Below are 23,906 nucleotides of genomic sequence, written 5' to 3'. Positions count from 1 at the left end.
AAATAAACCCCTTAATCCTCTCGGAGAGTAATCGATGATAGCATGATTAGTGAGGAAGGAGGAGAGGGGATCAGAGAGGGTGACCTCATGAGAGGCTGATGAGCGATCGACGGCGGTTGATAGCGTGAGTCGTGATTTGCTGTGTTGCTTGTTGCGTCTGTGTGCGTGAAGAGAAGACGGATTTTAGTTTCCAAATTTGAATTCTGTAGTGAAGCGTGAGTCAGAGAACAGAGAACCATGAAAATCGGTGATGCAATAGCATATTAGTGTCTTCAATAAAACGACACAATATTGTATCCTAGTTGGTTTGTGTCGATTCAATTGAAAATTTTTTGATAAAAATCGAATCGAACAAAAATCACTGATTTTTAATAAAATTCAAATCGAACTGAATTGAACATAAAATGAAATCGATCAAATTTTTGAAATTGATCAAATTTTTGAAATTGATCAAATTTTTGAAATTGATCAAATTTTTGAAATTGATCAAATTTTTGAAATTGATCAGTTCAGTCGGTTATTTCGGTTTGAACCGAATATCGCTCACTCCTATCTGGAACTCTTGGAACTCATTGAAACCTCAAAATATATTCTGTTTGGGATCTCTAATTTAAGGATTGAATTATTGGTAACGGTCGTTATTATTGCATAATATTCAGTAACGACAGTTACTATTACGTAACAGATGTAACGGCCGTTATGCATGCAAATCAGAGGGGCTTTTAAATAACCGAGTAATAGGTAACGACTCTCCATTTCTCTTACATAACGACTGTTACGTTATGTGAAACCATGAGTCCAAGTGCTGCCTGGAATGGAGCATGCTTCCCCAAGGTCAATTTGAAATTTTGATAAGATTTTTGCACATGTTGAAAATATGGCCTTATATACCTCAATTGAAAGTTTTGGAAAATCATAAAAAAGCACAAAAGTTTGGACTTTTTAGACATGTTGACTTATTTGCTAATTCTAGGGATATGATTTAATTTGATTAGAATTCTTAATTATCTCTGTAATTATTATTTGCTTCTTGTTTAGTTATAATTCTGTGTATAAATAGTCATGTAAATCACTTGTAAAGATCAAGAGTGAAATACAAGAATACTCTAAAATTCTTCATAGTAGTAGAGCTTTTTCCTGATTTTAGGGTTTAAATTCAGTTTTTTCTCTTTAGGGTTTCTAAAACTCTAAATCTACTTTTTTGGTGCTACCTATTTAGAGACTTTTTCACATCTCACCGCTGTCACCAAGAGGACTGTTGGACCGTCGCCGGCCAGACTGCCCAGCTCCGACGCCGGAAAGTCCCGCGCATAAGGCTCATGCTCCCTTCCTTCCTGGCAAGTGAGATATGCCCGAATTGCTTTGCCGCTCCGTCCACTCTGGCGCTGATTCTAACGTCCTTTCCGGCCATCTCATGCTGCTACCTAGTACTTTGGTGATTTGGTTGGGCTCTCTTGTGTGTACAACCTTAGGTACCTCCTATTCTTTCACGGTTTATTTATTTTTACCATGGCAAAAGGTAAAAAGGTCTCGATTCTTAACTTTAATAATCCTTCTTTGCAAATTAGTTTCGTAAAACTTGATGGAACTAATTATCTTGCTTGGTCAAGGTCTTGTTTGTTGTTTATCAAGGTTAGAGGACTGCAGTCTATGTGACTGGTAATAAGAAGCAACCAGATGATAGTGATCTAGATTTTCCTCAATGGGACATCGAATAATTATCTTATTATGATATGGTTACTTAACTCTATGCAACCTCATATTTCTAAGTCCTATTTGTTAATTGATACTATTCAAAGTTATGGAAGGCTTTGTCCATAACTTATTCTAAGTTTGGGAATGATGCCCAAATTTATGATATTTGGAATATGATCCATGATACTAAGCAAGGAGAAATGACTATCTCCCAATTTTATTTTGAGTTATGTGGCTTATAGCAAGAACTTAATTACTATCAGGACTTCCAGACAGATTGTACTGGAGATGCAGTCAAATTTCGGAGAATGATTGAAAAGGAGCGGGTTTATGATTTTCTTGCAGCGTTGAAGAACGAATATGATCCAATTTGGGTCCAAGTGGGGAAAAAATTCTTTTCCTTCTCTAGAAAAGGCCTATGCCCATGTTTAACAAAAGGAAAGTCGTCGACATGCTATGCTTTATACTGTACCAGTTGAAAAAGCTGAGTTGGCTACTAGTTTGTGCACACTGCAACCTCTTAATTCTGAGAAAGAACACCTACATTGTGACTATTGTGGAAAACCGAGGTATAATAAGGAGACTTGCTGGAAGTTACATAGTCATCCCACTAGAGGCAGTGGGAAAATGAGGTACCTTTAGAACTCAAGCTGATTTAGCAGAAACTGTGGAGGAACCCTTTAAGGAGACAACAGCTGCTGAGTTCTTTTCTCCTAATGAAATTCAGAGTCTCAAGCGCCTCCTGTCTCATATTAACACCTCTTCCTCCTCTGGTGCCACATCTAACTTTGTGAACTCAGGTAATGTTTCCTCTCTTGATACTATTTCATGAATTATTGATTCTGGTGCGAATAGACACATGACCGATTCTTCTAAAGGTTTTTTTAATTATTTTCTTTCTCTAATAAAAAATAGTGTTAGAATTGCTGATGGCTCTTTTACTTCCATATCCGAAACATGTTCTATTATTTGTGCATCCAATGTTAAATTATCATCTGTCCTCCATGTTCCCCGTTTTTCTATCAACTTTTTATCTGTTATTACTATCATTAATGCTTTTAACTGTAAAATTGAATTATTTCATGATTATTGTGTTATTAGGATCTTTTCACAGGGAAGAGGATTGGCAATGGTAGACTGTATGATCATGTTGGAAGGTGATTCAGGTTTTCTGATATCTCAAGCCTGTTTTGAAGAAAATAAGGATGTTAATAAGGAAATAATACAGTGGTACAGGCGGTTAGGGCATTCATCATTTTTCGTCTTAGAAAAACTTTATTCTAATTTGTTTGCTAAAACTCAGTTTGATTATTTATTTTAAGATACTTGTGAGTATACTAAGCACACTAGAACCTCATATCCTTTGAGTCATAATAAAAGCCAAATTTCCTTTATAATTATTCATTCTCATGTTTGGGGCCTACTAAAACTGAATTAATGGTTTGTCACCTTTATTGATTGTTACACTCGAATGACTTAGGTCTACTTAATTAAAGCTAAAAGTGATATTTTTTCTTATTTTCAATCCTTTCACAAGATGTTTTGTACTCAATTTGATACTAAGGTGAAAATTTTGAGAACTGACAATGAAAGAGAATACATGGATAGTAGGTTTTCTGTTTATTTGGAAAACAATGGGATAGTACACTAGACAAGTTGTCCTTATGCTCTGTAGAAAGATAATATTTGTTATTGTATCACAATAAAGATTACAATCTATTTATACATGAGAGACAATATCTAAATAGGAAGGAAAATGAAGCCTATGATTATACAATCTCTAAGATTAAGTAACTAACCCATCTATCAATATTTACTTCCTATATTAACATATTTACTTCCTATAACCTATAACACTCCCCCTCAAGTTGGAGCATAAATGTTAATCATGCCCAACTTGTTACATATACAATCAACTCGAGTTCCATTTAGAGTTTTAGTGAAGATATCTCCTAATTGTTCTCCAGTTCGGATATGTTCTGTTGATATTATCTTTTGTTGGACCTTTTCACGAACAAAATGACAATCAATCTCGATGTGTTTAGTCCTCTCGTGAAATACTGGATTAGAGGCAATGTGGATAGCTGCTTGATTATCACACAACAACTTAGCAGGCACCAAATTTGTGAACCCAACTTCTTCTAATAGTTGACGTACCCACAAGACTTCACAAACAGCTTGTGCCATGGCTCGATATTCAGATTCAGCACTAGAACGGGAGACCACATTTTGCTTCTTACTTTTCCATAAGACCAAGTTACCTCCCACAAAAACACAATACCCAGTAGTTGACCTCCTATCAACCTTTGAGCCTGCCCAATCAGCATCAGAAAAGCATTCAATATTTGAGTGCCCATGGTTACCATAGAATAGCCCTCGCCCTGGGGCCCTTTAAGGTAACAAAGAATCTGTCCCAAAGCATTCCACTGGGCAACAGTAAGAGAGACATAAACTGACTTACCACACTCACTGAATATGCAATATCAGGACGAGTCACCGTCAAATAATTCAGCTTGTCAACTATCTTCTATACCTTTCAGGATCTGCAAATGGCTCACTGTCTTCTGTGGTAAGTTGAAGGTTAGGGGTCATTGGGGCACTACAAGGCTTAGCACCCAATTTTCCCATTTTTGCTAACAAATCAAGAACATATTTTCTTTGAGACAAGAAGATGCCTTTTTTACACCGCATAACTTCGATTCCCAAGAAATATTTCAATGAACCCAAATCCTTTGTATGAAACTGTGTTTTAAGAAATTCTTTTAGGGATGTGATGTCAGCAATGTCACTTCCTGTGATAACGATATCATCCGCATATACTACAAGCAGAATTACTCCACTATCAGAATTTCTATAAAACACTGAGTGATCACACTTACTCATCTTCAGTCCAAACTGTTGGACCACCTCACTAAACTTGCCAAACCATGCCCGAGGACTCTGTTTCAAGCCATAAAGGGATTTTCGAAGTCTACAAACCTTGTCTGACTCTCCCTGAGCAACAAAACTAGGTAGTTGCTCAATATAAACCTTCTTCTGAAGATCGCCATGAAGAAAAGCATTTTTAATATCTAGTTGATGCAAAGGCCAATCATGTGTAGCTGCCAAGGAAATAAACAATCGAACAGATGCGAGCTTGGCAACTGGGGAAAATGTATCAGAATAGTCAACTCCATAAGTTTGTGCATAACCTTTGGCCACTAAACGGGCCTTGAGGCGAGCAACAGATCCATCAGGATTTACTTTCACGGCAAACACCCATTTGCACTCAATAGCCCGCTTTCCTTGGAGCAAGGACATCAACTCCCAAGTACCATTAGTGTCAAGGGCCATCATTTCCTCTTTCATTGCAGCACGCAAACCAGGATGGGACAAAGCCTCAATAACAGTTTTGGGAATTGAAATAGAATCTAAAGTAGTGGCAAAACAACAAGAAGAGGATAATTGATCATAAGAGACGCAAGCTGAAATAGTAACTTTGAACAGTACCGATGAACAGTACCGGGGAAAAAAGAACACCTCCACCCAACACCCGAACGGCAAACAAACCTCAAATCTGACAAGGGGACGGTGTGGCAACTCCAGCGACGGTAAGATCCAAATGTTACCCTTTATGGGTGACCCAAATGAACAGAGCCCTAAGTCTCAAAAAAAATAAAATAAAATAAAACTTGACGAGAGAGAAAAAAATTAAATCTCTACGAGAAAGGCTCTGATGCCATGTAGAAAGATAATATTTGTTATTATATCACAATAAAGATTAAAATCTATTTATACATGAGAGAGAGTATCTAAACAGGAAGGAAAATCAAGCCTATGATTATACAATCCCTAATATTAAGTAACTAACTCATCTATCAATATTTACTTCCTATATTAACATATTTACTTCCTATAACCTATAACATGCTCAAAATGGCGTTGCTGAAAGGAAAAACAGACATCTATTGGAGGTAGCTCAATTTCTCATGTTCACTATGAATTTACCCAAAACATATTGGGGAGATGCAATCCTTATATCTGCTTATCTTATCAATAGAATGTCTCAAGATCCTTGACTCTATGAGTCCTTTGGAGGTTTTACAAGAAAAGAATTGATACATTGATCCATCAAAAATATTTGGGTGTGTTTGCTTTGTTCATATTAGGACGACGGGAAAGTTAGACCCCAAGACCCTTAAATGTGTGTGTTGGGTATTCTCCAACAAATAAGGGATACATGTGTTATCATCCTCTATCGAGAAAATACTGTCAGTATGGATATTACCTTCCTAAAAACTGAACCCTACTTCAATACTACCTACTCACCTCTTTAGGGGGGTAATAATGAGCAAGAAAAGGTGATCTCAAATTCTGTAATTTTGAATGATATGGATCAGCTAGAGAGTTCGGGTCATGGTTTTAAATTGCGGTCGCAGCTGCTAACGCGGCCGCAGTCACAGGTAACGGAAACAGGCCTGTAATAGCCGTAACGTAACAGTAACAGCCTGGTGCTATGCAAATTTTTCAAATCAATTTGCAAAGTTCATAAAGCAACATGATATCAATAGATTTAACTCAAAACAATGTATACAAATATATAATAAACATAAATACATCAAATACATACTATTTAGCTTAGATTAAATACCATATAGGAAATTACCAACCTCACTACCACCAAAAAGAATGTCGTGCAGGTTCTTGTTGGTCTTGACTTTGCCTTTCTGAGCTTTAATCATTAAGGTGATGTTGCTGATGTTGATAGTATTGTTGTGGATCAAAATTGAATAAGGAATCACCATCCATGTCATTAGGATCACCATAAGTTGGCTGAGGATATGATGAAGCTAGCTGTGCTTCTGATAAGGGCTAATATGAATATGTAGGAGGATAATTTGTTGGATATGGCACCCTTTTAAATTGGCCATGGAATCCTTAATTTGATGAAGAAGTATCTTCAGATGATGAGCTACCACTAGGTTCACCACCATACATAAAATTTGGATCATACGTACCAAAGTCATATCCATAATTTAATGAATCAATTGACCCCTCCTCCTCATATGCAACACCCTTACCCCTTGTTTGGGATGTTTCAGTACCACCAGTACCAAAACTATAAGAGCCTCGTGATCTTTGATAAGTACGTATTAGAGATTTCAGGAGGAATTCTAATTCCACTTTGTCTTGGACTAGGTGGATCTTGTGAACTACGACTACCACCTCTTTCAACTGTGATTCCTCCTCCACCTTGATTATCACCACCATCATCATCATCACTACTAGAGCTGGATAAAATAAAATAATCATCATCCCCAGCACCACCTTGTTGTCCTTGAGTTTGAGTAGCAAATTCAGACTGTGATAGAGCATTTTTATCAGTACCTGCCTCTTCATTATCCAACCGTGGATTTGGTTGCCTATCGAGCAATGGAGATTCCCTTTCCTCCAATCAAGAGTTTAACGGATTATCTTCTTGAAAAATATAATCCTAATTAATTGGATCGTAGCTCCTATCTAACTCCTGTTGGCTTTTACTTGTCATATTTCTAATTTTTCAGCCTCATGTTGTAGTTCATAAAGACAAGTGTTGGCTTTTACTTGTCATATTTCTAATTTTTCAGCCTCATGTTGTAGTTCATAAAGACAAGTGCATGTAATTTTTAATACTTAAAAATATGTTTCTTGTCTTTGTGTGAATGAGAGAAAACGTGCTCCAATTTCTCTCGCAGTTTGAAGCCGAAGTTGTTTGGTTCAATACTTTAATAGCGATTTTTCTTAACTTAGGAGCACTTTCTCCATAATTAATTCACCACTCAGCTACAAAATATTTTTAAATTTTTATTATTTTAATGAACTTAGTTGTATAAAAATGAATGAATAAAAATAAATTATACTTATTTTATAAACTTAGTACCTTGATTAGCGAACTTAATTGCCTTTTGCGCCAAAACTGTTCCAAAACTCTATTTTGTCCCGAAAAAGTAGAGCTTACATGTTCCTAATTTTAGTAAGTTAACTTGAAGTTCAAAAGCAACAGTTCAAGTTCAAGCCTTCAACTACACTAACATAGTAACACTTGAGAATTAGCTTGTTACTTACTTGATTTAATGCTTTTCCTTGATTTACTAAATCCTCCCTCTAGACGTTGAATCACATTTTTGAGACCCAATATGATCTCATTATCATTTCCAATATCATGTGGGCGATATTGATATTGAGGATTTAGAAAATACTCTGCAAAATAAAATATGAAAATAGATAATAAGTTATCTCTTAATTTAATAATTTAATTTTTTAAACTATCAAATTATAATACAATATTCTTACCATCGGCATGTAAGTCATGATGCCATTGAAAATTCCATCTATGATCGATTATTGGCTCATATATAAATCCCATCTATGAATAGCCAACTTTGCTTGCTCTGATGCCTCATATATAAATCCCATTATTAGCTTGTCATCCCCATCAATTAATCTTAAAACCTTCAGGAGAGGTTCTTGAACTTTCATTATTTGTTGTGCCCTCTCCTAAAAGTTTCTTTCTTCGCTGCCTAAGCCAAGCATAATTTTCTTGGCTTCATGCGTTGGACCACTTGTTGCTTGTCCATATTTACTCATTGTCCATTGCTCTGATTCGAACATACTCCTTAGCCCCACCCTATAACGGACAATAGACTCTAAAGCAATAAAGTTTGTGGCAAATCTAATGATGCCAGGTCGAATAATATCTCTATTATCCGTGAATTTCTTCATATAATTGACCTCCCAATTATGATTATAAATAAATTGGGTAATTACCTTGGCTTCGTCAATTATTTTTTTCACACTCTTCTTCTTTTCAATATCTCCTAAAATCAAATCAATACAATGAGCACTACAAGTAGTCCAATATAAATTAGGAAATTTCCCCATCAGTTTCTTCCCTCCTAATTTAATGGCAGCTTCGTTGTTCATTACCACTTGGACAACTTTTTGAGGGTCTATTTCTTCCACTACTTTCATAATTTTAAAATAGTATTCTCCATCTTTATGTTCCACATTGGATGCATCAATAGACTTGTAGAACATTGTGTCTCTGTTTGAGTAGACAAGGAAATTTACTATACTCATACGTGTTGGCCCACTCCAACCATCACTCATTATAGTAACTCCCCTCCTTCCATATCCCATCAAATGAGGTTATATATTTTTTCATTTCATTGTACTCATTTTTCAGATAAACTTCTGCAATTTCATAAGCACTAGGGGGAGATATATTAGGCTTGATTTCTGCAGTTATTCTTAAAAGTGGCTTTGTCCACGGTGACTCAACAATATTGAAGGGAAGCCTATTATGTATAATAAAATTTTCAAATGCTTTCAACATTTTCTCCTTCTGTGTCTTCAACCATTTAGTTTTTAACTTTGGCTGCTTTTGTGAGCTCTGCTTTTCTCTAGTTCAACTTCTGCAGCAGCCAACCAAGATGCCACTATCTGCCTATCTTTGTGCTTCTCTATCTCTCTTATGTGTCGTAACAAAACGACCTAACACTTGTCTGCTACTACCACCAACATTAAATCTAGATCTGATTCTCCATCTAAAGTCATTTTCTTCCGGCTGTCTCATGCTCGCTCGTCTCGCTATTTCCATTTCGATGTCCTCCTCCTCTTCATCATTTTCGATTCTATTTATATTCATAATTGCTTCTCATGATTCTCTTTCTCTTTATTCTTTTTAGCTAATTGGTATTCTTTCAGGACACCGGTCATATCCTTTCTAACTTGGAAAGAAACTTTCTGATAACCTGCAATTTGACCAGGTATGTTAGCCAAGTGCAACTTCAATCTTGTTATTCCACCTGTGATTTTTCTCCCCCAGAACTTACAAATCATTTCTCCTTTTTACCCTATAGGTGTTGCAAACTTCCATCCAATATCATCACTTGGTTTACCACCCCCTTGAGTAGAACCGGAACTACTTTCATGAGGCATTTTCAATGCATATATTTAATAACGGTTCATAAAAATTAAAAGATATCAAATGTCAAATACATGGAAGGCAAAATATTTTTTTTCATAACTAATATTTAATTTTAACCTAACTCCATACATTAATTTCTATTTAACACAAATTATATAGATATAAAATTTTAATTGTCAAACTATAAGTCTTAGTCTACCACTATTAATTTAACTCAAAACTAACACTTTAATCCATAAAAATTATTAAAAAAAAAATACAGCAACTAAAAATAATTTAATTTCATAATAATTTCTGAAAAATAGTCTAAACTAACAAAAACCATAGAATCTTTATAGATCGGACAAATTAATAGCTCAAAGTATATTTTTAAGTTGAAAATACAAATTTAATCTACAAAAATTAAAAAAAAAATACAGCAGCTCTGAAAGTAAAAATACACAATTAATTTAGCTCAAAGCTAACACTTTAATCCACAAACATTAAACAAAAAAAGTACAGCAATTAAAAATAATTTAATTTCATAATAATTTCTGAAAAATAGTCTAAACTAACAAAAACCATACAATCTTTATAGATTTGACAAATTAATAGCTCAACGTATATTTTTAACTTAAAACTACAAATTTAATCTACAAAAATAAAAAATACAGCAGTTCTGAAAGTAAAAATACAGAAATATTAACTCATCTTTTAGAAGAAATTGGCTTGAAATGAAATAGTTAATGGTAGATTTAAGCTTGTAGATGAGAAATCTTTAGGGAAGCTTGAGATATTTGAGAGAAAAGGAAGAGAAAGTTAGAAAACTTAGTTTGAAATGAGTTGCTGCTGTGCTGTTTGCTGGTGAAGGAAAAATGTGGTTAATGGATAGCTGGCTTCTGGAAATGTTCTATGATTTCTGAGTTGTGTTAAAGCAACGGTCATTACCGTTACATCACTGTCAGTAACGGCCGTTACTGTTACGTAATGGCTGTTATGGCCGCAACTCAAGGGGAGCCGTTAGATAATGGCCTAACGGGTAATGGTCCTCCTTGATATCGTTATATAATGGCCCTTATGTTACGTAACAACCGTTATTTAAAACCATGGTTCGGGTTCTAGTAGACAAGGGGAGATGTCCAATCAGGGAGAGAGAATTGGACATTTGAACAAGTCAGGTTTGAGGAAATATTCGAGGAGAGACAAGGCAGCAGAAGTCATTATGCAGTCTACTCAGAGTCGAGAATCTTCTTATGGTGAGCATGGTTTTAAATAAGTCATGTAACGGCCGTTATGTATCGATATCAAGGGGAGCCGTTACCTGTTAGGCCGTTACCCAACGGCCCCCCTTGAGTTGCGGCCGTAACAACTATTATGGCCGTTACGTAACTGTAACAGCCGTTACCGACAGTGATATAATGGTAACGATTATTATTTTAACCAAAAATTTAGAGAATCTTGCCAGATTTTTCACTTTTTCTACTGGAGCCAGCTATTCATTGACCATTTTTTTCCTTCTTCCCAGGAAGCAGAACAGCAAGTTCAGCAACCCATTTCAAACTAAATTTTCTAATTCTCTGCATTTCTATCAAATATCTCAAGCTTCCCTAAAGATGATCTACCATTTAGTATTTCATTTCAAGCTAATTTCTTCTAAAATGTGAGTTAATATTTCTGTATATTTACGTTCAGTTGCTGTATTTTTTTTATTATTTTTTAGTTTTTGTAGATTAAATTTGTAGTTTTGAGTTAAAAATATATATTGAGCTATTAATTTGTTTGATTTATGAAGATTGTATAGTTTTTGTTAGTTTAGACTATTTTTTTAGAAATTATTATGAAATTAAATTATTTTTAGTTGTATTTTATTTTATTTTTTTTAAAATTTTTATGGATTAAAATAAGTTATTTGTGTTAAAATTATATTTTGAGCTATTAGTTTGTCTGATCTATAAAAATATTTTAGTTAGTTAAAACTATTTTTTAGAAATTATTATGAAATTAAATTATTTTTAGTTGCTATATTTTTTTTTTCGTTTAATTTTTGTGAATTAATAGTTGTAGTCTAAGAATAAGACTTGTAGTTTGATAATTAAAAATTTCATATCTATATAATTTGTGTTAAATAGAAATTAAATTAATATATGCACTATAGAGTTAGGTTAAAATTAAAATATTAGTTATGAAAAAAATATTTACCTTGCATGTTTTAAACATTTGACATCTTTTAATTTTTATGAATAGTTATTAAATATATAAAATGTTGCGTGGAAGTGGCTCTAGTTCTACTAAAGGGGTGGTAAACCAAGTGATAATATTGGGTGGAAGTTTGCAACACCGACACGGAAAAAAGGAGAAATGATTTGCAATTTTTGTGGGAGAAAAATCACAGACGGAATAATAAAGATTGAAGTTGCACTTGGCTAATATATCTATTCAAATTGCAGGTTGTCATAAAGTTTCTTCTAAGTTAAGAAGGATATGGCTGGTGTCCTGAAAGAATACCAATTGGCTTAAAAGGATAAAGAAAAAAGAGAGAATTAGAAGAAATTATGAATATAAATAGAATTGAAGATGATAAGGAGGAAGAGGACATTGAAATGGAAATGGTGAGATGGGCGAGCATAAGACAGTTGGAAGAAGATGAATTCAGAAGGAGAACTGGATCTAGATTTGATGCTGGTGATAGTAGCAGACAAGTGTTGGGCCGTTCTGCTACGACACGTAAGAGAGGTAGAGAAGCACAAAGATATGCAGGCATCTTGGTTGGCTGTTGTGCTGCAGAAGTTGAACTAGAGAAAAGCAAAGCGCAACAAAAGCAGTTAAAATTAAAAACTAAATGGTTAAAGACACATGAGGAGAAAATGTTGAAAGCATTTGGAAATTTCGTAATACATAATAGGTTTTCCTTCAGTATTGTTAAGTCACCATGAACAAAGGCACTTTTAAGAATAGTAGTAGAAATCAGACCTAATGTATCTCCACCTAGTGCTTATGAAATTGCAGAAATTTATCTGAAAAATGAGTGTAATGAAAAAATATATAGTCTCATTTGATAAGATATGGGAGGAGACGGGAGTTGCTATAATATGTGATAGTTGGAGCAGGCCAACACCTATGAGTATAGTAAATTTTCTTATCTACTCAAATAGAGGTACAATGTTCCACAGGCCTGTTGATGCATCCAATATAAAATATAACAATGGAGAATACTACTTCAAAATTATGAAAGTAGTGAAAGAAATAGGCCCTGAAAAAGTTGTTTAAGTGGTAACAGACAATGAAATTGTTATTAAATTTGGAGGAAGAAATTGATGGAGAAATTCCCTAATCTATATTGGACTGCTTGTAGTGCTAATTATATTGATTTGATTTTAGAAGATATTGGAAAGAAAAAGAGTGAAAAAAATAATTGACCAAGCCAAGTTAATTATCCAATTTATTTATAATCACAATTAGGTGGTCAGTTATATGAAGAAATTCACAAACAATAGAGATATTATTCGACCTGACATCACTAGATTTGCCACAAACTTCATTGTTTTAGAGTCTATTGTCCATTATAGGATGGAACTAAGGAATATGTTCGAATCATAGCAATGGATAATGAGCAAATATGGATAAGCAACAAGTGGTCCAACGTATGAAGTCAATAAAATTGTGTTTGGCTTAGGCAGCGAAGGAAGAAACATTTGGGAGAGAGCACAACAAATAATGAAAGTTTAAGAACCTCTCCTAAAGGTTTTAAGATTAGTTGATGGAGATGACAAGCCAACAATGGGATTTATATATGAGGCAATAGAGCGAGCAAAGTTGGTTATTTTAAAAAATTCCAGATGCTATTTGAGAATAATCGATCATAGATGGAATTTTCAATTGCATTATGACTTGCATGCCTCTAGTAAGAACTTTGTGTATTATAATTTGATAGTTTATAAAATTAAATTATTAAATTAAGAGATAACTTATTATCTATTTTTATATTTTATTTTGCTAATGTATTTTTGAAATCCTCAATATCAATATGGTCCACATGATATTGGAAATGATAATGAGATCATGTTGGGTCTCAAAAATGTGATTCAACGTTTAGAGGGGGGATTTAGTAAACAAAGGAAAACCATTAAATCATGTAAGTAACAAGCTAATTCTCAAGTTTTACTGTGTTAGTGTAGTTGAACTGTTGCTCTTGAACTTGAAGTTAACTTACTGGAATTTGGAACATGTAGGCTCTACTTTTTCGGAACAAAATAGAGAGATTTGGCGGAAAAGGTAATTAAGTTTACTAATCCAGGTACTAAGTTTATAAAATAAATATAAATTATTTTTGTATATTCATTTTTATACAACTAAGTTTATTAAAATAATAAAAATATTTTGCAGCTGAGAGGTGGATTAATTATGGAAAAAGTGTTCCTGAGTTACGAAAAATTGCTATCAAAGTGTTGAGCCAAACAACTTCGGCTTTAAACTGCGAGAGAAATTGGAGCACATTTTTCCTTATTCACACGAAATAGATTGACGTAACAAAAAATACATGCACTTGTCTTTGTGCACAACATGAGGTTGAAAGTTAGAAATGTGACAAGAAAAAGCCAACAAGAGTTAGATAAGAGCTGTGATCCAATTAATTTGGATTATATTTTTGAAGAAGATGATTCGTTAAACTCTTGGTTGGAGGAAAGGGAATCTCCATTGCTTGATAGTCAACCAAATCTATAGTTGGATGATGAAAAGGCGGGTATTGATGAAAATGCTCCATCATAGTCTGAATCTGCCGCTCAAACTCAAGGACAACAAGGTGGTGCTGGTGATGATGATTCTTTTATTTTATCCAGCTCTAGTAGTGATGATGATGGTGGTAGTGGTAGTGATCAAGGTGGAGGAGGAATCAGAGTTGAAGGAGGTGGTAGTCGTAGTTCACAAGATCCATCTAGTCAAAGACAAAGTGGAATTAGAATTGCTTCTGAACTATCTCCAATATGTACATATCAAAGATCATGAGACTCATAGTTCTAGTACTGGTGGTGCTGAAACATCCCAAACAAGGGGTAAGGGTGTTGCATATGAGGAGGGGTCAATTGATTCATCAAATTATGGATACGGCTTTGGTATGTATAGACCAAATTTTATGTATGGTGGTAGCTCATCAACTGAAGATACTTTATCAAATTATAGGTTCTATGGCCAATTTGAAGGGATATCATATCCGATAAATTATCTTCCTACATATTCTTATTACCCTTTATCAGGAGCATAGTCGGCTTCACGTCCCTCAACAGCCAACTTATGGTGATCCTAATGATATGGGTGGTTCCTTATTCAATTTTGATCCACAATAATACTATTAACATGAGCAACATCACCTTAATGATCAAAGCCAAAGTCAATACCAACAAAAAAACTGCACGACGTTCGTTTTAGTGGTAGTGAGGTTGGTAATATGTACATGCCAAAATATAACTGAACTATGATTCGGAGACTCAAAACAACCAGCTACAATAATGGTCTTGATGTCTGATATAGATCTCTGACGACCTCTGCATATAGATCTCTGACGACCTCTGCAGTATTTACTTTATCTACAACCTGCGTGAGGTAAAAATCAACACGTGAGCTAATGCTTAGTGGGTGATTGAAATTAAAAAATAAAATAAATCAAGATATTCATGTATATAGATAATTAAGTAAATAATTACAAGCATGTAAAGTGTAGTGAACATGATACAAAACATACTTGTCAAACTTCTTGGTATAAGATAGGAATGTCATATGCATCATTGTACACTCCAAGAATTTCCTTTAGATTCAATAAAAACATTTTCTTTTGCCACTATTGCATATTTTATATTTATAGCAAATCACCATAGCTTATTGCATGCAATATATGCAAACATGTTAACATTCACTTATAATTTCACAAAATCGAGCATTAATCTTAATTAGGTTTTCAGCCCTTATAAACACATAGTAGGGTCGACTAGGTAGATATGGAGTTATAACGGTGGGCACATGGTGCCAAACGATAGGGTCAAAAGCCAAAACTATGATAGCAGAGTTCTATGGCCATGCTTATGAGGTACCTGATGTGTAACCTCAAATATAGATATGTATCAGTAGCAGTACTGCAAAGTCTATATATTTATATGACATGCCATATCCTTAAGTTAATCTTGACTCGTATTTGAAATCATTTTCAAAGTATATATATTATATGCCAAGTTTAACAAGATGAGAAACTGTCGACCTAGCATTCTAATATTGCTTCTAATCAATTCACTTTTTGCATTTTATACCACTAAGAAGTAAGGAATGAAAAGTTTTATTTAAATCATCATGCACAAATAAGTTTTATTATCAAGTAAGCATGTGCAAAAAATAAGTATGACTAGTAAGCACGTGTATAATTCTTACCGATTACACAAGCATGTTAATTTTTATGCATTCCAATTCTAGAAAGTTGCATTCTGTTCAATTTTGCATCAATTTTTCAAGCACTTTAAAGTTAGAATTTGACTTAAATTTCTTCATAACAAATCTACACTTATGTCTTATCTTTCCAACAATATGTAATTCATGCAAATTTGATCACGCTAGCTTAAGTTATGAATTTTTCTTTACAAGCTGCTCAATAAGGTCTTAATCAGTCCAGTATTGTTTCTTGTTTTTAGTATTACAATACATATCAGGTGCATGCATTTTCATATAAATTTAAGTTTAAGTGTCTTTTACAAAGTTTTAAATATACTTCTTAAGATTCATTTGGCATTGGCCTTAACTAATTTTATTAAGTACAGAATTAGTTATGATATAATCAATACAATGTTCCGGATGCTCTATCATTGTGTCTAGTTTAGGTTCACTTGCAATTTACATCATTTTACCTAGAGATTCAAAATTTAGTCAATTCATGAAAGTTTTAGCTATTTGTCTCAGCTTTTATTTGGTATATTTTAGGCCTAATTTCAATAACAACACAATAAGTTATGAATATGCCAGATTTGCACTTTTAACTCCTATGTTAAATTTCTTTATCTTAAGCCTTTCGAACACTATTCTAACATTCATATTACATATTTATACAATCAAAGCAATATATTCAGCAAGGAAAATCAATCCCTATTTTTACATATTCATGAGGAAATCAAAGGAAAACATAAAATTATACAAACATCAAACCTTTCTTGAATTTCTCTTTTTTTTCCACTTCTACTTTCTAGCTATCCTTTTTTCCTTTGATGTTCTTTCACCTAGGTAAATTTATATCTTAAGGAATTATTGAATAAATTGAAAATTAAAGTTTTATAATTCAAATTCATGCATAAAGAAATGAGAAGATGGTATTTCCTACACATTTCTAAGCTCACCTTTGATTTTCAAGTTTGGTGCATATGGAATCCTAAACTTTTCCTTCTTCAATTCTTTCAATAGATGGCTCTTTCTTTAGCTCTTGATCTTAGGGTGAATTTTGATTAAAGAAAGAAGTTAATTTGGTGAGAGATTGACTTGGATTTATTGGAAGAAAGGAAAACAAGATATTTGCTTTTCAATGGCATAAGGTTCGGCAATCAGGTGGGTGGAAGAAGACAACCCATTTTTCATTTGTTTTATCATTTCTTTCATGCTTAACTAAGTGACACATGGAGGGTTTAGAGGGTTTAGGTGAAGAAGTAGAAAAATGGAGGACTAAAATTAAATTTTACTTTTAAACTTTCTATATTCACACTTTAACATGCTAAACTCTTTACCATATTTCAACTTAGTTTTAAAACTTTAATATTCATAGATTGACTTACCAAATTATGTTTTTAGCCTTTAGAAGACTTTTTCACTTAGGTAAGTATGTCGGATTTTAATAAGCATCTCAAGCGAGCACATTGGGAAACTCTAAACATCTTCTGAAAGTGACTCGTTTCCGACTCGCTAATCACACTGTCTACTTTATTTCTGGATATGTCCGTTTATTTATTTGAGTTTTCTATGATTCAGTTATTAGCAGTTTAGAGTTATGCTAGCATCTCCCCTAACTAGATTGGAGTAAGCTAGCACCTCCCTTAATGTCACTTGCTCTAATAGTGAAATAATCTAACTTATACCTAATGATATCACTATTCTTAACTATGAGTTTGAGGATGTTACACTCCTCATCATAATCATCTTCCTCTCCTTTGGCTTCGCAGCTTCAGCACCATCTTCTTCTTTTCTAGCAACGACATTCACCCTTTTCCTTAAAGTACAGTCACTAGAACGATGCTATTGTTAATTGCATTTGAAACACTTCCCACATATTAGTCTAGCATAGGGATTGGTCGCCTTTGTCATCTATTTTTTCCTTCCCTTCATTCATATGAGATGCTTTCTAATAGCTTTGTCTTGTCAAATGTGTTCTTTGGTATTTTGGTTGTGACCATATTATAGTCATCTATTTTGGCTCTAGCACCCATGTTTGCTGTTTTGGAAGGATCAAACTTCTTTGCATTATCTTAGCTTTCAAGGCTATGTATTTAGCCTCGAATAAGGTTCTCAATATTTGAACTCCAATTATATCCCTTTAGAAATGGGTTTAATCCATCCAAGTATCTTGCAAGTTGCTGCCCTTCGGATTTATGAAGGTTGTTCATATTAGTTCTTTCTCTTCATGTTCTCTCCTAGATTGCCGCCTCTCCCATCAAGCAGAGGCTTCACCCTTCAATTGACAAGTCACATTTTTTACTTTTCTTTCGGGACTATTTCCATATAGTCAAAGAACCTTTCTATATCAATGATTCAATCTAGAAATTTCTCAGTGTAAAAACCCCCATTGAAGTTGGGAATGTCAACTTTGAAATAAAATTTCTCGTTATCTCGTTAGTCATATCCATGAAAACCACCTCTTCTTTATTCTCCTTGGCATTTGTACCTATAGGAAAATCATATGGTTCAAAGTTCTCTTCCTAATTGTGATAGGAATAGAACTCTATAATTTAGGATGGCAACTTCTATCAAAATAGGAATAAACTAATCATAACTAATGTAGGCTTTACAAAATAGCTTCCAAAATAAAAGAAAAGACTTAAAATTAATCTAGAAATAGTAGGAAAGCTTGAATAGGAAGTTCAAATCATATAGGAATAAAAGGGAAGAAATCCTGGTCAAAATAGGAGAACAACTGATGCCTCTTGGAGTCATGCGCGCCTTGGGTTGTGCTGCTGGTGTTCTGCAGCCTGCAGATGTTAAAAGTTAACAACGGAAAGATCAGGGGTGTCAATTGATCTTTTAGATAAAGTTCAAGGGTCAGAGTATATATTTTGCCAAAAGAATATTATACACTTGATTTATAAAAGTATTGTAATTAAATTATTGTTTGAATTTGTGGTTTGGAAAGCAATGCCTGTGTTGGAGTTCTTTTTCCTGTTTATTTCAGTTTTTCTGGTTGTTCTATTGAGATGCTTTTGTTGACTTTTTGTTAACTTGCTCCTGTTATAGAGAGTTACTGATGGGGATTTGATAGCATTGGTGTCAGATGAAGTTTTTCAGCCAGAAATTGTGTGGAAACTTTGTGATCTGCAGGTAAGTTTCAGATTGTCTCATTTGTGTTGTTCATGTCGCAGTTTTATTTTAACACTCAAATTACTGTTGTTTTTCAACTGAAATGAACTTCATATGTAGGTTACTTGTGGAACACTTGGTCTCTCTACTGCAACGGTTAAACTCATTGATGTTAACGGTGAAGAGCACATTGCATGCTCTGTTGGATCTGGGCCAGTAGATGCAGGATACAAGGCTGTTGATCTCATTATAAAGGTGCAATTCAAATTGACTTGCTAGAATGTTCCATGTGATTCTCCAACAACTTTAATGAGCAGTTATCTAGGTGACAGCAGTCCTTAACGAGCTCATTGTAAAGCAAGGTTTAATGAGCTCTCAGAGTTAGAAGTAAGGTTTATGGTTTGACCTAAGATGTAGTTTGTAAATTAAATCTAAATTGCATTTCTATCTTCAGAATCTGGTCATGGTTTCATACAGTACAATGGAAACCAAAATAGGTAAGCATGTTCAAGTTTGTGCGTATGTGTCTACAAAGAGTGAAATAGATGGGTTTGTTTGATAGAAAAGGTTTAGTAATTCATCTGGTAGATTGAATTGAAGAATCCAGCAAGCCAAGTGCACCTAGATTGATATTGAGTTTGAGGTCGAGCAGAGTTAATCTATTGGCTGTGTGGATTAGAGAGTTGTTGGACTGTGGAGAATATTTCTGGTCTGAGTGATATGGACAAAACTAATTGGGAAGAGAAGATTTAGGAGTTGCATAAGGCCTGAGTAGTATGGCTTCTCTTTAAAGATTTAGTTGAGTGGGTCCAGAACTCCTTACTCTGCAGAAAAGAAACCAGATCTGCTATTATTAATGCTGACCAGAGAAAGAGTAAACATAGGGTAAAGAAGTGTAAAATGACTCAATATTGATTAACAAAGAATGATCAAGTGCTCAACCCGAGTAGGTCTCTCAACTATTTTAAAATTTTGTTCTAGATTTGGATGATATTAGACCTTGCTCTTTCATGTGCTTTGGATAATTTGCATTACCCCTAGGCAAAGGGATATCTGGGTGGAATTATCTGTCATAATACTGATGCAAGGAGAAATCAGCTCAAACTTCAGGTCAACTGCTTTGGCAGGAATGTCAGTTATGACAGTTAATAGGTTGGCTGTTAGTTACTACAGTTTTTTTTTTTTTTTTTGGGAGAGGAGTCGCTATTAGATAGGAGAAGTTACAGACTTGCTGCTATATAAGGTGGCATGTATAAGAATGTAATCAGTTGAAAACAAAAGAAGTCAGTTTCTTTTTCCTGTCTTCTTTTCTCTCCTCATTCCTCAACCCAATCCTATATTTTCCAAGTTACTTGAAAGAATAAAGATACAAGATTTACTTGTAGTGGACGGTAAAGTCCAGCAAACCTAGAATGGAGTATACCTACAACGGTTGTGTCGTAGATTAAATTATTTTGGGTTAACATGTCACAGCAATTTGTACATGTGCTATAATTTATACATTTAGTTTGGTTACTTTCGGTGAATTATTAATATTTGACAACTTTGCCCTACTTTTTGGTTTTTTAGCAACCATTATTAAGTGGTGCTTTTTTTTGCTTCAATGCTTGCAGGAACCGGTTGAACTTCTTGAATACTCCATGAATGCTGCTACAGAAGGCATAGATGCATTAGCCACTACCCGTGTTGTAATTCGGGGAGAGAACCTTCACACTACTCATGCTTTAACAGGCGAGCCACAAATACGCTCATTTAGGTATAATACTCGCATGTCTTTGCTTTAAGTTAGCATATCTACTTTCAACTTCCTTTTCAGAGAATAAATCTCTTTTTTTTCGGATGCTAGTGGATCCGGTGCTGGAATAGATATTGTTGTTTCTAGTGTGAAGGCCTACATTGGTGCAATAAATAAGATGCTAGCGTTTAAGCAGCAGTTGCCTACACCCAGAGTTTCTACAGATAGGACCACCATATCCGCATGAAGTTGTTTTAGAACACAAGTGTGATGTATGTCAATTTGCTTCGTTGATCATGTGAAAAATAGGGCGTGGAGGTTCTTTAGATGTAAAATGGGGCAGGGGAAAAATTTGTCGATAATCCTGAAACTTTTTTTCTTTTTCAATCTGAATTAGGCTGTAGTTTTTGAAGAATCTTATTCTGGTTTTATAATGCATGGATTTGTTGATCAAAGTGATTCGCATTAATATTCTATTGTTGTGCCAAGAATTCTGATCACTTTTCATCTGGAAGGTGAGAGGAGAGACCTCAAGCCTCCAGGATTTAATGGGAACTTGGACTTCTGTTTATTGCTGAAAGTTTTGAACGAGTCGTGTGTACGGTAGAATTCTACCTCTTTATTATTTTTGGGACAGACACTACTTGTGAATAAATTATTTAGGAATTTCTAATATGGTGTAAGTTATGGTTTTAATTTTGTGCTAAACTGCATAAATTTTATTTTCACAATTATGAAGAAACTGCATTTGATGAATTCTGGTGACTCAAGTTGTTAGAAAACTAATTTTGCCCATTTTCTTATTAATTTGGTGACTAAAAATTCATTACTTTGGTAAAAGAAGGATAATAGCCAAAAAATGACACGTAAATTTTTCGCCTTTCTAAAAGTTTTGCTATAAATAAATTTTTTAATTAATATAATTTAACATACAAATTTATTTATACTATCATTAAATTATTGTGTTAAAAGTGCACATTTCAGTTACATTAGCCTCTCAATTAGAACTAAACTTGAATTAAATACATTAACTCGACTTCAAATTATCACTGTTACCTATTCTAGTCAGTACCCTAACCCCAAATTAGATAAAATGATGCCCTAATCCTAAAAGTGATCTCAAACTTATTTATAATCCCTAAATTGATCAAATCCCTAACGATAGACACAAATGAGAGAATAAAAAAGGGTGAGTGAGGTCCCTTTCTATGTTATATCCATCTTTGATATGTTTTCAATTTTAGTATTTTTCTATTGAAGGTAAACTCTATATTGGTTGTGTTTAATGTATCTTTGTTTTATTTTTGCCTTTGTTTTGCCACACATATGTAATGACTTGACTATTCTCCAATGAAATTTGAATTTTACCTTTTTACAGCTGGATGTGTTAATTTACTCTTTTTCTTTAATCCGAATATATTCGTAGGAATTATTTAAAATTTACTCATTGATATATGTATTAAAATTGTACATAAAGTAATATAATTAATATAATTTATTGCTATTTCATATTCTGAAATCCAGAAAAATAGGTTTTACACTATAGTTTAGCATTGAAATAATTCCTATCTCTCCTCTTTTATCTTTTTTTTTTTCATTTGTCCCTATTACTTAGACCTGTATATATGAACGTGTCAGCATACCTCTCCCTATCAAACGGCTATTTAATTCCCTTGACGCGCATACTAATAGGGCTGCTGGGTGAGTGGACCTACTTTTCTACCTTTCATCACATCACCAGGTTAAACCATCCCTTGGTGGATCCGCGTATGAGATTAATCCGGCTTATCTTGGTCATGGGCTGGAATATGCAATATTAGACCGGTCTGCTTTAGAAGGTTTTAATGGGTTTTGAGTTTATATTTTTCTCCAGAACTCGGTCTCACCTCAGATGTAAAAAGTCCGGTGATTATTACTATTAAACATAAATTTGTAAGGTGAGCAAGAGCATACTCTCATAGGAAAAGAGTTGCGTGAATGAGAGTTTTGCTGAAATGTCATTGAGATTAGCAGCTAATTAAGTGTCCTCCTGTGCACCCACCACTCCGACTTCTTCATTGTTCTTCACTCCAATCACTGCTGTTGTGAGTGCTCTGCTTAAAGATGTTGGAGTTATAGCGCCTATTCTCGCAGGCGTCTATATTGCAAGTTCAGGTGCTTGTTCTGTCTCAATTTTAGTAGAGATTTGTGATGGATAAATATTAAATAATTTAGGTATTTAAGTATGTCATTAGCTTTTTTTTTGAAATTATTTATAATATAAGTTCTTTGTGAACATCTAGAATATTGGCCAAAATAAACTGAATGCTAATTTTAATGCAACTCAAGATCATAACACAAACTACACTTCAATTTCATTTTCACAGATCATTTCCTTGCAACACTCAAACCTATTTATATTATCAAAATCAATCAACACAATTCAACACAATTGAGAGTTTTTGTTATTTCAAAATTATTATCTATTTCTTTTTACACTCTATTAACATATAAATTAACTATTATAATTCTATTTTATTTTATTTTATTTCTAAAAAAACTCAAAAAATTTTTAGTATTTAATAAAATTTAATTTTTTTAATCCAACATTCTTTTATTAATCAAACCATATCCAGACAAAAGTTAATCAAATCAGATTTATATTAAGTTGAGCCATTCAACTTTTTCCAAAATATTTATCTCTGAATTTGAAGTGGTAAATAAAAACCTTAAAAAAAATAATTGAGTCCAAAATATTATATAAAATACTAGAAGGCATATGCTAAGCAGTAAAACTAGCATGTAACTTAGTTATTCTATTAAGACTATGAGCAGTTAAATTAGTTTGTCTCCTAATTCAAAATAAAAATAGAAAGGATTCTTGAGAAGAGTTAACCCAGCTGCCAGAATACAGGTGATAAAGAAACAATGACTTTACCTTAATCTTCTTAATTTCTTGTTTCAATTCAACAACTAGGTCCATTAGCTGCTTATTGTTCTTACTCGATTCTCTCACTCTATCAGATAACTCAATATTAATTT

The 23,906-nt window shown here is 33.8% G+C and overlaps 1 protein-coding gene across 7 annotated transcripts in view; it reads left to right on the top strand.

Annotated features, from left to right (window-relative positions):
• LOC110612751 (2-isopropylmalate synthase 2, chloroplastic) overlaps positions 1–21,581 on the top strand; it is a 44,446-nt gene extending 22,865 nt beyond the window's left edge. For 2 of the 7 annotated variants that reach the window (XM_021753531.2, XM_021753532.2), the window contains 4 exons: positions 19,088–19,171; positions 19,271–19,405; positions 20,764–20,906; positions 20,997–21,581. In XM_021753531.2, the coding sequence (XP_021609223.1) occupies positions 19,088–19,171; positions 19,271–19,405; positions 20,764–20,906; positions 20,997–21,132 (498 nt within the window). In that variant the 3' untranslated portion in view covers positions 21,133–21,581. Of the gene's footprint in view, positions 1–1,219; positions 2,496–2,796; positions 2,904–19,087; positions 19,172–19,270; positions 19,406–20,763; positions 20,907–20,996 lie in introns of those variants that run through there. The other 5 variants (XR_006350435.1, XR_006350434.1, XR_006350436.1 and 2 more) reach the window with 5 other exon arrangements.
• The last annotated feature ends 2,325 nt before the right edge of the window (positions 21,582–23,906 follow it).

This window comes from Manihot esculenta, chromosome 4 (genome assembly GCF_001659605.2).
Source record: "Manihot esculenta cultivar AM560-2 chromosome 4, M.esculenta_v8, whole genome shotgun sequence".
In the NCBI taxonomy this organism is placed as follows: domain Eukaryota; kingdom Viridiplantae; phylum Streptophyta; class Magnoliopsida; order Malpighiales; family Euphorbiaceae; genus Manihot; species Manihot esculenta.
The sequence above is the reverse complement of the archived record's forward strand: the minus strand, read 5'-3'. Positions and strand labels throughout refer to the sequence as shown.